This window comes from Conger conger, chromosome 16 (genome assembly GCF_963514075.1).
Source record: "Conger conger chromosome 16, fConCon1.1, whole genome shotgun sequence".
Taxonomy (NCBI): Eukaryota; Metazoa; Chordata; class Actinopteri; order Anguilliformes; family Congridae; genus Conger; species Conger conger.
Genome location: NC_083775.1, coordinates 30314331 through 30327458, shown reverse-complemented (window position 1 = coordinate 30327458; position 13128 = coordinate 30314331). Strand labels below are relative to the sequence as shown.

The 13128-nt window shown below is 48.9% G+C and overlaps 1 protein-coding gene across 4 annotated transcripts in view; it reads right to left on the bottom strand.

Moving 5' to 3' along the window:
* The window catches only part of cdk12 (cyclin dependent kinase 12), a 32856-nt gene that overhangs the window by 2652 nt on the left and 17076 nt on the right, over nucleotides 1-13128 (bottom strand). For all 4 annotated transcript variants that reach the window (XR_009705510.1, XM_061222988.1, XM_061222990.1 and 1 more), the window contains 8 exons: nucleotides 12345-12534; nucleotides 11382-11438; nucleotides 11022-11123; nucleotides 9988-10065; nucleotides 9536-9652; nucleotides 8327-8458; nucleotides 7143-7372; nucleotides 5024-5425 (listed from right to left, as the gene is read on the bottom strand). Coding sequence is in view for 3 of the 4 variants with exons in the window: in XM_061222988.1 (XP_061078972.1) it covers nucleotides 5024-5425; nucleotides 7143-7372; nucleotides 8327-8458; nucleotides 9536-9652; nucleotides 9988-10065; nucleotides 11022-11123; nucleotides 11382-11438; nucleotides 12345-12534 (1308 nt within the window). In the remaining variant the exon portion in view is untranslated. The remainder of the gene's footprint in view (nucleotides 1-5023; nucleotides 5426-7142; nucleotides 7373-8326; nucleotides 8459-9535; nucleotides 9653-9987; nucleotides 10066-11021; nucleotides 11124-11381; nucleotides 11439-12344; nucleotides 12535-13128) is intronic.

The following is a 13128-nucleotide window of genomic DNA, read 5'->3' as shown; positions in this document are numbered from 1 at the left end:
TGAGCACTATCACAATATACCACTTGACCTAGCCATGACCATCTCCAACATAATATACCACTTAGCCATGAGCATCTTCATCACAATATACCACTTAGCCATGAGCATCTTCATCACAATATACCACTTACCCTAGCCATGGCCATCTCCAACATAATATACCACTTAACCATGAGCATCTCCAACATAATATACCACTTAACCTAGCCATGAGCATCTTCATCACAATATACCACTTAACCTAGCCATGGCCATCTCCAACATAATATACCACTTAGCCATGACCATCTCCAACATAATACACCACTTAGCTATGAGCATTTCCATCACAATATACCACTTCAGGTAGCCACAACCATAACATCTGTATGTCCAAACCACTAAGACCACCTTGGCACTGCCAGACCAATACCAAACTGAAAACCAATCTGATACAATCTGCCTAACTTTCATTTAACTGGCATTTCAGAACTGGAGACAGATCATTTTATAAAATTGGGTTTTCCAGGCAGCGGTGTGGGTCCAGGCTCGTTTCAGCCCTTATGACATCCGATTAAGCTAATCTGCCAATCATTTTTAAACTCATATATTGTTACAAAACAAACATGCACCCGTAACAGCGATTTTCAGACCAAAGTCACCTGAAATAATAGAATTTGGAATAAATGGAATGATTTAAAGCACAATTATCCTCTGCAAGCAGTCTTTAAAAACCTGAAACACAGCTCGATGACTGCCCACTTAACTTCAAAACGAAGGAAGGCGACCTTTTCCCTCGTTTCTGAAAACCGTATAGTAGTAATCTTACACAAGAGAAAACGTAGGTGTATGCAGCAGCCGCGACGAGAGGGAAATTAAAACCGCATGCAGAGCAAAATAAATAGTTCCATTCTTCAAATTTCTGTGAACATTTCACCTGAAAGCAATATGCCAAACATAGTGGGAGGAACATGCAGGATGGGGTAGGGTTATAGTTCTCCAGCCCAAAGGGCAAAAACCTTAAATGTGAGCTTCACCTACCATTCTAGCCACATGCGTATATTCTATACTGGCCCTTGACTTTACCTGCCTTCGTCACCACACAAAATGAAGCACGTTTCGTCAAATGAAGGGATGGGAATATTTCATGATACTTAGATGTCGGGAATTGCAGGAAATTCAACCAAAGGGGAAAATCTTCACAGGGCGGGCCTAAGAATCTCCCACTGCACTAGAGATAATGGGAGGAGAGCCCGTCCATTTCAGCTGCAGAATTTCAGGTCGTGTTTGTTTTCCTGTGTGATGAAATCATTGCGGACAGTTGTTGCCTTCTGCAAGGCAATATTCCAATCTGTGTACCTATGCTAAAAGAGAACTTTCTTTAAGCTGGTCAGTCACACAACACACAACACAGCATAGACTGTACCACACACACACACAACCATAGACCGTATCCCCCCACACACACACACAACCATAGACCGTGCCCCCCCCCACACACACAACCATAGACCGTACCCCCCCACACATACACACACACACACGCGCGCGCATACACAGCACTACATGGAATACACCCTCACACACACACACAGATTGCCAGACCTACACAGTAGCACGCACGCACACAGCACCACAACACTCAGGCACATCACATGTAATACAGGGTTCTCCACAATGTTTTGTGCTGCTTGGTCCCTCGTGTCTTCGAAGCGGACGCAAGGGCAAAGGAAGGGTGGGGGGGGGGAGCGGGGGTTGGTTTTGAAAGCTCACCTTAAAAATACTTTCCTGCATTCTGTACTTTAGCATTAAACCCACCAACAAAAAAGCCTTTAGACAATAAGGGTTAAGAACCAAATCTCATTTAGGCCAGTGATGAAGTAACCTCAATTCTTATAAAGCCTAATAAAAAGGACAAAATACAGTCATTAAAAGTTTTTAATTTAAGTTCTGCACTGAATTTAACCACACGTGGGTTAAAGCAAGAATGTTCGGTATGCTGCGTGTGCCAAACTGAAAGTCAGGTAGTGAGGGAAACTTGATTTCACAGTAGTTCACAGAAGGCAGGTCTCTCCAGATTATGAGTAGGTAGAGCAGCAACAACTCACAGGTGATACGGGCTATTTTTACTCTCAGTGCTGAGGTAACCGTGCGGCGCACCACCACCATTATGCTCTTTGGGGAAACACACTGTACCGCACACACACACACACACTGTAACCGCATATACGCACACACACACACTGTACCACATATACGCACACACACACAAACACTGTAACCGCATATACGCACACACACACTGTACCGCACATACACAGTACCGCACATTAGCACACACATGCAGCAGGACTATATGTACGCACGCATGCACACACACACACACACACACACACACACACACACTGTACCACACATTAGCACACACATGCAGCAGCACTATATGTACGCACGCACGCACGCACGCACGCACACACACACACACACGCGCACACACACACACACACTGTACCACACATTAGCACACACATGCAGCAGCACTATACGCAAAACAAACAGAAAAACATTCACACACATACCATCTCGCACGCACAGGCGTTCGCTCACACAGATACAGATACACACACACACACACACACACACACACACACACACACACACACACAAACACACACACAAACACACACACAAACACACGCAGTCTCGCACATATACACACTCTCCCACTCACACAAATGTCAAAATGCACAAATAAATGCTGCTAGCCCTGAGAAGGTGCTTTTAAGATGGCGGGTCTGGGTCACCGGTCAGCAGAAGGCACTGAGTGAGGAGAGGAAGGAGAGTGGGGGTGATGGGGGAATACATTTGGGACTGGTGGACCCACAGGTTACACATACAGTGGGGTCCAAAAGTCTGAGACCACACAGAAAATCTGAGACCCCCCTCCATGTAATCCTGGAAATGAACAGAAAGTTTAAGATTTTGAAAATTTGAAAACAAATAAAAGTTACTTCAAAGCTTTGCAAGAACTACTTGAAGACCAAAGAAGAGCAAGGTGTGCTGGACAATCCAGTCACCTGACCTCAACCCCACTGAACATTTATGGGAACACTTGAAAACAGACAAAAGCCAAGCATTCAGTCACATGACAAGACACTCTCTGGAACATTGTCAAATAATGCTGGGACAGCATGGAGCATCAGGTTCTGCACAAGGAGTCCATGGCAGCTTGAGTGCACGTTGCCATTAAAGCAAAAGGGGGACATAACAAATATTAAGAAATTCATGTACATTTCTCAACTTTTCACTCAAATTGTTATCCTGATAATATAATTAGCAAAAGGTTGCATTAAATTAGAAAAGAATGCAAAAAGGTTTTTTCACTGGTGGTCTCAGACTTTTGGACCCCACTGTAGGTGGATTCAGCTCGGTCAGCGCCCCCACATAACAGTTCCCTGAAGTGCAGGAACATACATGCAGATATGAACACAGGAAAAAAAACAAGTGATCCTACTGAATCCAGCCAACACGCCCAGAGCTTTATGGTCCCTTACTGACTGCAAGCAGTTCGCACAGGGCTGCCCAACCCTGTTCATAGAGATCTACCGTCCTCTAGGTTTTCATTGCAACCCAAACAAAACACACCTCATTCAACAGCTAGAGCAGGCCTGCCCAACCCTGTTCCTGGAGAACTAGGCTTTTATTTCAACCTTATTTCAGCACACCTGATCATACTAGCTAACTGCTTAGTTCGATATCTAGCGGTTGAATGAGGAGGGCTTTGTTAGGTTCGGGAGTGAAAACCTACAGGACCGTAGATCTTCAGAAACGGGGTTGGGAAGCGTAGAGTTAGGGTCTGACCAGAGGCCAACCGGGTTCAATCTCCCGACCAGGTTAAAAGGGAATTGCAATGCATGCTGGGGTTTTTTTTTCAGTGGCAGGTAAAACCTCGAGGCTTCGTGAATTGAAGAGCTTCTGGAGACAACAAAAAAGACGACGCTTACCTCTCTTCACAAAATAAAGACCAAGACAGACCAAACAGAAAACGCCCGACGGCACACAAATGAGAAGATGGATAAAAGGAACAAAGAAAAATAAGACATGCAGGTGGATATCTATGGTTCAAAACATTTATTTTGAATTTTATAATTTATTAGACTTTTTCTTCATAAAAAGGCTGACATTACAGACATGTTTTTGTTTTCTTGTAAAAGCAAATACTTTTTTTTTTTTTTTTTCTCATGGAAAGAAAATAACAGTCCAACAAATCGTTTACAGACAAGAGAAGGAGAAAAGCGAGCAGCGAGACCTGTGTTTCTGTGACCCCCGCAGTACTGCGCCCCCTGCTGGACTATATTTACAGTGCGGACAGAGCGCGGGGTGGACCCTGTGCGTTTAGCAGCGCTCTGGTCCGTGTGGCGAGGCCTGCCGCCCGGAGCCGCTTCCTGTCTGACTGGACGTTAGGCTTCCCGCCGACTCCGTCACGTGCGCGCCCGTTACCCCGGATGGAGGATGAATGACGTTTCTGGGGTGGCTGAAAATTGGGGGGGGGGGGGGGGTGGGGGTGGGGGTGGTGGTTTGGGAGGAGGTGGTGGTGGTGGTGATGGGGGGGGGGGGGGGGGGGCGGAGACTGGCGGGGTCAGAGGTCAGCGGGGAAGAGGATCGACCCCCCCTTGCGAAATGACCTGGCGTCGGTCTGCTTGCGAACGCTCACAAATATTTCTGGCCTTTTTTTCTCTTTAAGGAAAAGAAACTCGTTTCCGAAATAACGGCTACTCCCGGCTTTTCCATCGTTGCTTTCTTTTCTTTTTTTTGGCCGTCCAAAAGAAAACAACAAAACAAAAAACAAAATGGAGGTCAAAAATATACAAAAGAAAATTCGGAAAAAGGGGGCGGAAGCGGGCTACAGCGCGGCTCTTTTTACAGCGGGACCGCACACCGTGAACCGCCACCTCCCCAGCCCCCGGCCCCCTGCTGCCCCCGGCCCCTCACCCCCCTGCCCCGGTGCGCTCTGCCGCCCCCTAGAGACTGAACTCAGACTTGCCCTTGCGGTCTCCGGGGCCCCGGGGGACCGGCTCCTCCGACTGGACCCCGTTGCTCTCGTCGGCCTGCTCCGGGCCCTCGGCGGGCGGCCGGATCAGCTGGCCCAGGAGCAGGGCCAGGAGGCCGGCCTGGTCCTCCTGGCTGAGGGCGTGCTCGGCCGCGGGCGGGGCCGGCCCCTCCCCGGGCCCCTCCTCGTCCCGCCGCGCGCGCTGGGGGTTGGAGGCCTCGCTGAGCGCCGTCAGAGACTGGCTCAGCGTCTCCAGCTGCTGCTGGCTCTCGGGGTTGGCCGGCACGCTGAGGAGCTGGGCCATCTGAGGCAGGCTGAGGTCCGTCTGCCTCTGGAGCAGGTTCAGCAGCACCGCCAGCTCGCTCTGGTTCAGCTGCTCCGCCGCCGCGCCCAGACCTGCGGGACGGACGGAAGGACGGACAGACAGAGACACTGTGACGCACCGCACTGGCACAAACTCTCACACACAGTCAGGGGCAAACACCGGGGTCAAACACACAATCGTTTGGATGCAAACACTCGACTGATTTTTACCTGGGGCAATTAAGCCAACCGAGAGAACCAGAAGGCAGGGTTTGCGCCTGTTTGCGCATGTTTCATAGGTTCCAATACACCAGACAAGCTAAGCAAAGTGTAGAAAATACTGAATCCAAAACAATTGCATGTTTGACCCAGATACTCTCTCACCTATACTCTCACATGCATACTCTCTCACCTATACTCTCACATGCATACTCTCTCACCTATACTCTCACATGCATACTCTCTCACCTATACTCTCACATGCATACTCTCTCACCTATACTCTCACATGCATACTCTCTCACCTATACTCTCACATACATACTCTCTCACCTATACTCTCACATACATACTCTCTCACCTATACTCTCACATACATACTCTCTCACCTATACTCTCACATACATACTCTCTCACCTATACTCTCACATACATACTCTCTCACCTATACTCTCACATACATACTCTCTCACCTATACTCTCAAATACATACTCTCTCACCTATACTCTCACATACATACTCTCTCACCTATACTCTCACATACATACTCTCTCACCTATACTCTCACATACATACTCTCTCACCTATACTCTCACATACATACTCTCTCACCTATACTCTCACATACATACTCTCTCACCTATACTCTCACATACATACTCTCTCACCTATACTCTCACATACATACTCTCTCACCTATACTCTCAAATACATACTCTCTCACCTATACTCTCACATACATACTCTCTCACCTATACTCTCACATACATACTCTCTCACCTATACTCTCACATACATACTCTCTCACCTATACTCTCACATACATACTCTCTCACCTATACTCTCACATACATACTCTCCCACCTATACTCTCACATACATACTCTCTCACCTATACTCTCACATACATAGTGGGAAAGGCAAGCACCTGAATGATCAATACTGCATGCAATAATATAATATAATTGTGTTGTGTTGTCTTTCTTTTTGCCCATGTCTCTTATAGCTGAAGCGGCAGTAAACATCCGAAACTGAGAGGCCGTGTGAAATGAGTCCGGGATGAACTGCCACTGACATCGATTGGGCGCCGATGAGAAAGAAAATGAGAAGCAAGGCCTTGCAGCTTCCATGTGATTGGCAAAAACACATCACATGATCACATGGAAGGCGTACAAACTTGCTGCTAATTGGCTGCATTATCAACACCCAATGAATAAGAGCGCTGACCTTTTTTCCCCAGTAGCACTTCTCGCGACCTCTGAAGTTTGACTGTTTACTTCCGCATCAGGTGTAATTAAAGAAAATGACAGACAAGACAAAAGGGAAAACTGCATAATAATGTCCCAGTGCTTTAACACAAGCGCTACTCGAACTCCACATCCCGTGGGCCGCAGTTTCTGCAGGCACTCGGCTCCTACCCTGCGCCACACCACCGGATCTCACTAATTATTTTACCTGCTTGCTTCAGATAAGCCAATCAGTGAAATCGGGCGGTGTAGCGCACGGCTGAAGCAAATGCCAGCAGACACTGCGGCCCGCAGGACGTGGAGTCGAGCCGCGCTGACGGACACAAGATGGAGGCCCGCTGACCTGCCAGCTCATTGGTCGGCAGGGCGGAGGGGGGCGGACGTCCGGGCGGCGGCGGGGGCGGGGGGGCCCCCGCGGGGCTGACGGGGGGGCGACTGTTGTCGCTGCTGGGGGCCCCTGCGGGGTCCTTGCGGGGCACTTTGGGCACAGGCACATCCTCGGGCAGCCCGCTCAGGCGCTGCCTCCGACGCTTTTTACTCCAGAGCTCGTGGCAGTCCTGCCAATGAGGGAGGCTGGGGGAGGGGCAGGGGGAGGAGCGTTAGAGGGAGAACGGGGCACAATGTTGTTCAATACGTTTTCGTCAGCTCTTTTGTTACCTCGTTTTTTTAACTTCTGTCTGTGATATAGAGCAATAAGCACAATGTGAACGATGGGACGTTAATTCTGACTGGGTCTGAGCGATGTCTATAAAAAATAACTACCACGATAGTGTCATGTGACACATCGGACACAATACTATCCAGCTTAGTGAAGCGAACTTTACCCTCAACCTAGTGTCTCATTTTGGGGAATAATTATATGTCTGAGATCTGGGGACGTTATTATTTAACATATTGTATTGCGTTTTTATTATGGAATAGCTTACTTGAACGCGCACATGAGCATGGACAGAAATCCACGGCTCACGTGGCCAGCATCCCCACCATTTTAAAAACCTTTGCTCTAAGCAATACCGCTCTAGAGAATGCAGTAAATTATGGCTGCCGTGAACTGAAAATCAGAGCTACGGGAAAATTTGGTCTGGAAATGAACGCATTAAAAAAAAGGTCATACAGCTTTCTGGATCTTCAAGTGGTGTTAATTCTTTTCTTGTAAGAAAATACCATATTAATAAATACCGTTTAAGCTTATAAAAAGAGTGCACTGGATTTTCTATAACCTTACAGACATTATGCAGAAGATTTTCACAGGGATGCACTGAGCGGATCTTTGCTAATCTAGCTGGGGACCCAACGTGCGCCTTTTCCAGTCGTTTTCATTTCTACTGAGAAATTGCATTCTGGGAAGTGAAGTAGCATTCCCCATCCGCATTGTCCAAAGCATATTTAGAGTTTGAGAGGGGGCAGACGGTAAGGTTGTCGGAGCACATTTTAAAGCAGAGCTCCGTCAGACCGCACTGCACGCGGGGCGGAGCAGAGGGGGCGAGGGGGCGAGGGGGCGAGGGGCGCTGCCGGGGGAACACTCACTCGGGCGGGGCCATCTTGCTGGGCTCCACGTCCCGCAGGAAGTCGCTGAGAAGAGCCTGCTCCGAGGTGCAGCGTCGCGCGGGGTCGAGGGTCAGCATGCGGTCCAGCAGGTCCAGAGCGTGGGAGGGAAGACTGGGAGGAAGGAGCGAGACTCAAAACACGCTGTTGAATCTCACGCGTGTGATTCACGAGTACGGGGGGGGATGCAGGCATTTAAAACGTCTGCACTCATACGGTGCACAAACACACTCGCGTACGAACACTGCCTGCATTCTACTAAACTCAAACCCAGCAACTCCTTCCGCTGGGGCCGCAGAGTGATATTCTGTGTGTAGTAGGACATGAGGAGATGTTCATCAACCCCTTAAACCCTTAATCCAGCTAACCCAGGTTCTCTGCTGCTTTGTGAAAGCATCATGGATGGAGGATCATGGGAAATTGGTAATACTCAAGAGTTGAGGGCACACTGGGGGCAGAGTTAGAGGCACACAGGCGGGAGAGTTAGAGGCACACAGGGGGCAGAGTTAGAGGCACACAGGGGGGAGAGTTAGGGGCACACAGGGGGCAGAGTTAGAGGCACACAGGGGGGAGAGTTAGAGGAACAAAGGGGGTAGAGTTAGAGGCACACAGGGGGTAGAGCTAGAGGCACACAGGGGACAGAGCTAGAGGCACACAGGGGACAGAGCTAGAGGCACACAGGGGACAGAGCTAGAGGCACACAGGGGACAGAGCTAGAGGCACACAGGGGACAGAGCTAGAGGCACACAGGGGACAGAGCTAGAGGCACACAGGGGACAGAGCTAGAGGCACACAGGGGACAGAGCTAGAGGCACACAGGGGACAGAGCTAGAGGCACACAGGGGGGAGAGTTAGGGGCACACAGGGGGCAGAGTTAGGGGCACACAGGGGGCAGAGTTAGGGGCACACAGGGGGGAGAGTTAGGGGCACACAGGGGGGAGAGTTAGGGGCACACAGGGGGCAGAGTTAGGGGTACACAGGGGGGAGAGTTAGGGGTACACAGGGGGCAGAGTTAGGGGCACACAGGGGGCAGAGTTAGGGGCACACAGGGGGCAGAGTTAGGGGCACACAGGGGGTAGAGTTAGGGGTAGATTTAGGGGCACAGGGAGGCAGAGTTAGGGGCAGAGTTAGGGGCAGAGAGGGTCAGTTTGGGCACGTGTTTGGGCGTGTTTGGGCGCGTGTTTCACATACAAGGCGAACTCCTCCCTCAGGCGGCGCCGGTACTGCTTCTTGGGCTTCATGGTGTTGAAGTACGGCAGCTTGATGACGTCGGGCCAGGCCGCCGGGCAGGGGCTCCCACACAGCCGGCTGAGAGAGAACGCACACAGAGCCGCTAGACTGAGGCCCAAAAAACACCAATATCCCCACCTCATTTCTGTCCCAACATTCAAACCTAACCTAACCTATCTTCTCGATAGCAGACATGGCGGTAGTGGAGGAAAGGAGGATGTATTTGTGACGTATTGGGATGTGCCCCAGGCATGGGTGCTGTGTCCAAGTTGCTTAAAAATGTGACATTGAAGAATGCAGCATTCACATAAGAATAAGCGTACAGCTTCTGTGCAGTGTGGACCAGCAGGCATAGCAGGTGGCACGCTTCAGGAAGTGTATGTGCATGTGCGAGATCGTACATGACAACCTACCTAATGAGTTCCAGCTGTAGCAATTCCTGATTGGCCTGGAAGATGGGCTTCTTGGTAAAGAGTTCTCCCAGAATGCACCTGGAAGGAGGGGATCATAAAGAGATTGAGGCCACCACTCATAAACCGTATCGCGCTGTGACTGGACAAACGCTACTCAAAACAAAGTTTACCACCAAAACAAGGTTTTCTGTCACTATGACGGTGCGTACAACACTGAAATGCTACCAATTCACAAGTAAGAAATGCAATAGTGACACCATGTGGATACAGTGTAATACTGCAGCATGACTCTTTAGGTCAGTGGTTCGAAACGGGGAGACATTTTTATTAAATATCTTGCCGATAGGGCAAAACATTTCCCCAAAATCTTATCTTATTTCAGCCACACGACTGAGGACAACCCCTAAGAGACATAGGACAGCTCATTTATGAGCACGCTCAACAGCAGGGCTACACTGAGCCAACGCAGCCAGAGTGAAACTATGTGCGTGTGTGTACTGTGCGTTGTGTGCATGTACACGCGAGTGTACAGGTGTGAGTGTGCATGTGAGTGAGTGCGTGCGTGCGTGCGTGCGTGCGTGCGTGCGTGAGAGTGTGTGAGAGTGTGTGAGAGTGTGTGAGAGTGTGTAAGAGTGTGTAAGAGTGTGTAAGAGTGTGTGAGAGTGTGTAAGAGTGTGTGAGAGTGAGTGAGTGAGTGAGTGAGTGAGTGAGTGAGTGAGTGAGAGAGAGTGAGAGTGAGAGTGAGAGTGAGAGTGAGTGTGAGAGTGAGAGTGAGAGTGAGTGTGAGTGTGTGAGAGTGTGTGAGAGTGAGTGAGTGAGTGAGTGTGTGAGAGTGAGTGTGTGAGAGTGAGTGTGTGTGAGTGTGAGTGTGTGAGTGAGTGTGTGAGTGTGTGTGAGTGAGTGAGTGAGTGAGTGAGTGAGTGAGTGTGAGTGTGTGAGTGAGTGAGTGAGTGAGTGAGTGAGTGAGTGAGTGAGTGAGTGAGTGAGTGTGTGTGTGTGAGTGTGTGTGTGTGTGTGTGTAAGAGCAGACTGACCCACAGCTCCAGACGTCGATGGCTGGAGAGTACCTCTCCTCTCCCAGCAGCAGCTCTGGGGGGCGGTACCATAGTGTGATCACCTTATTAGTGTACGGCCGGCTGAGAGGGGGAGGGAGAGAGGGTTACACACACACCAACATACACACGCATGCACGTAAGCACAAAGCTTAAATAAGTATGGTATACAGTACAGTAATATACAGTCGCTACAAAATGTTTTCCCTTAAAAAAAAGTCAAAGCCTGTTCAAGTTTTTAAATAATCTCATGAAAAATCCTGGAAAGGCGATTTGCTGTCGACTGTCAATAATAAAGGTACACAAACTTTCCGGAATGTTACAGACAGCAAGTTTGCTCACCTCTCCTCGGAGTTGTACAGCCGGGCCAGACCAAAGTCTGCAAGCTTTATATGCCCACTGCAAGAGAATAGAAGCAACACTGAGTCAATAGGAATTGAGCCATCTGCATTGCTGTCCTTTAGTCTAATGTTTAAACATATGTACATATTTAAACATATTTATACACACAAATAGATGCCAGACAGCCACTCAATAAATATGAATGTATCTCCATGACATTCAAAAGCACTACAGACGGCAACGTGCTAACAATGCTAGTCATAGACATGTAGGTCCCAGGACGTGGGATATTCCCTCTCCTTGGGACATACTACTGAATTACAGAACTAGTATATACGCTTGTAGATTGAATTTAAAGAAAAATCTCATCCAAAATTCTTGATTCTACAAATAGCTAGAGCACAACACGTGTAACAACCTATTCGACAAGAGTGGAGGTCTTCTCACCTCCATCATACCACAAAAAGTATGAATACATAGACATGAGGGATGTTCAGAGAGGCTGCCATTTGTATTTATATCTGTATTTATTGACACGACAAATTGTTTCACCACAAGCTCCCATAGTTCAACGCAAAGTCTATGCATGATGCCTATGAGACCTTAGGGAAACTGCTGATGGGTCGAAAACAGAAGACCCGTCTGGCTGAACGGCATTTCATTTAACAAAAGATTTCATTTTTAACAGTCTATTTGGTATCGTAAACATAAGCAGCAGCAATCCTACCCTCTGGAGACATAATGCCACTGCACACGCTGCTTCAGCGTTACTCCAAACTGTGTTTTACCTCTTTAGACCACAAACACTCAACGTCCCCCATATCCTCCATCCTAAAGCCAGCAGGACGTAAGGAACTTGCGCACGTATCAAAAATATCCGTCACCGCGCACAAAAACCGGGGCCAATTTCATACGCTAAAACGTCAACACCCAAAACGTGGACCCAGGACTGGGGTCGCTCACCTGTTGTTGAGCAGGATGTTGGAGCACTTGATGTCGCGGTGCAGGAAGTTCTTCTTGTGGCAGTAGTCCAGGCCCTCCATGAGCTGCCGCATGAAGCTGCGCACGTGCTCGTGGGAGAACTGCACCAGCCCCGACTCCAGCAGCCCCATCAGGTCGTGGTCCATGTACTCGAACACCAGGTAGAACGCGCCTGGGGAGGGAGAGGCACGTCACGTCAAGGATGAGGGGAGCCGAGACGCGCTATACCCCTCCCGTGCATTCCACTGAGGAGGTCCACAGGCATTCTGGGATTGATTGTGTGCCTTCATTTGGCTCTGTGGACTACATCTCCCACCGGACATGGACACCTCACCCAAGTACTCAGACACAAAGGGGAGCCAAGAGACACTATACCCCTCAAATGCATTTCACTGAGGAGGTCCAAAGGCATTCTGGGATTGATTGTGGACCTTTATTTGGCTCTGTGGACTACATCTCCCCATCCACTGGGTCTCATTTGTACACATGCATCAGGCACCAGCTAACCATCAAATCACAAGCGGAGGAAACTCTTGTACACTCCAACAAAAAAGGGATGTTTGTTCAATTCCACACTGACAGCAGCACTGAGATTGCAGCAATTTCCTTCAAACAGCATGGCAAATTGATATAAAGACATTGTGTACCTTTGAGCTGCACTAGCTCAGATCTAACAGTAGACTGATTAGGCACTCCGCTCCATAATCCAGTTCCACCCCGCTTCCCTTGATGCCAAAGCAATCTAATGTGACGCATCTTTTGGAAA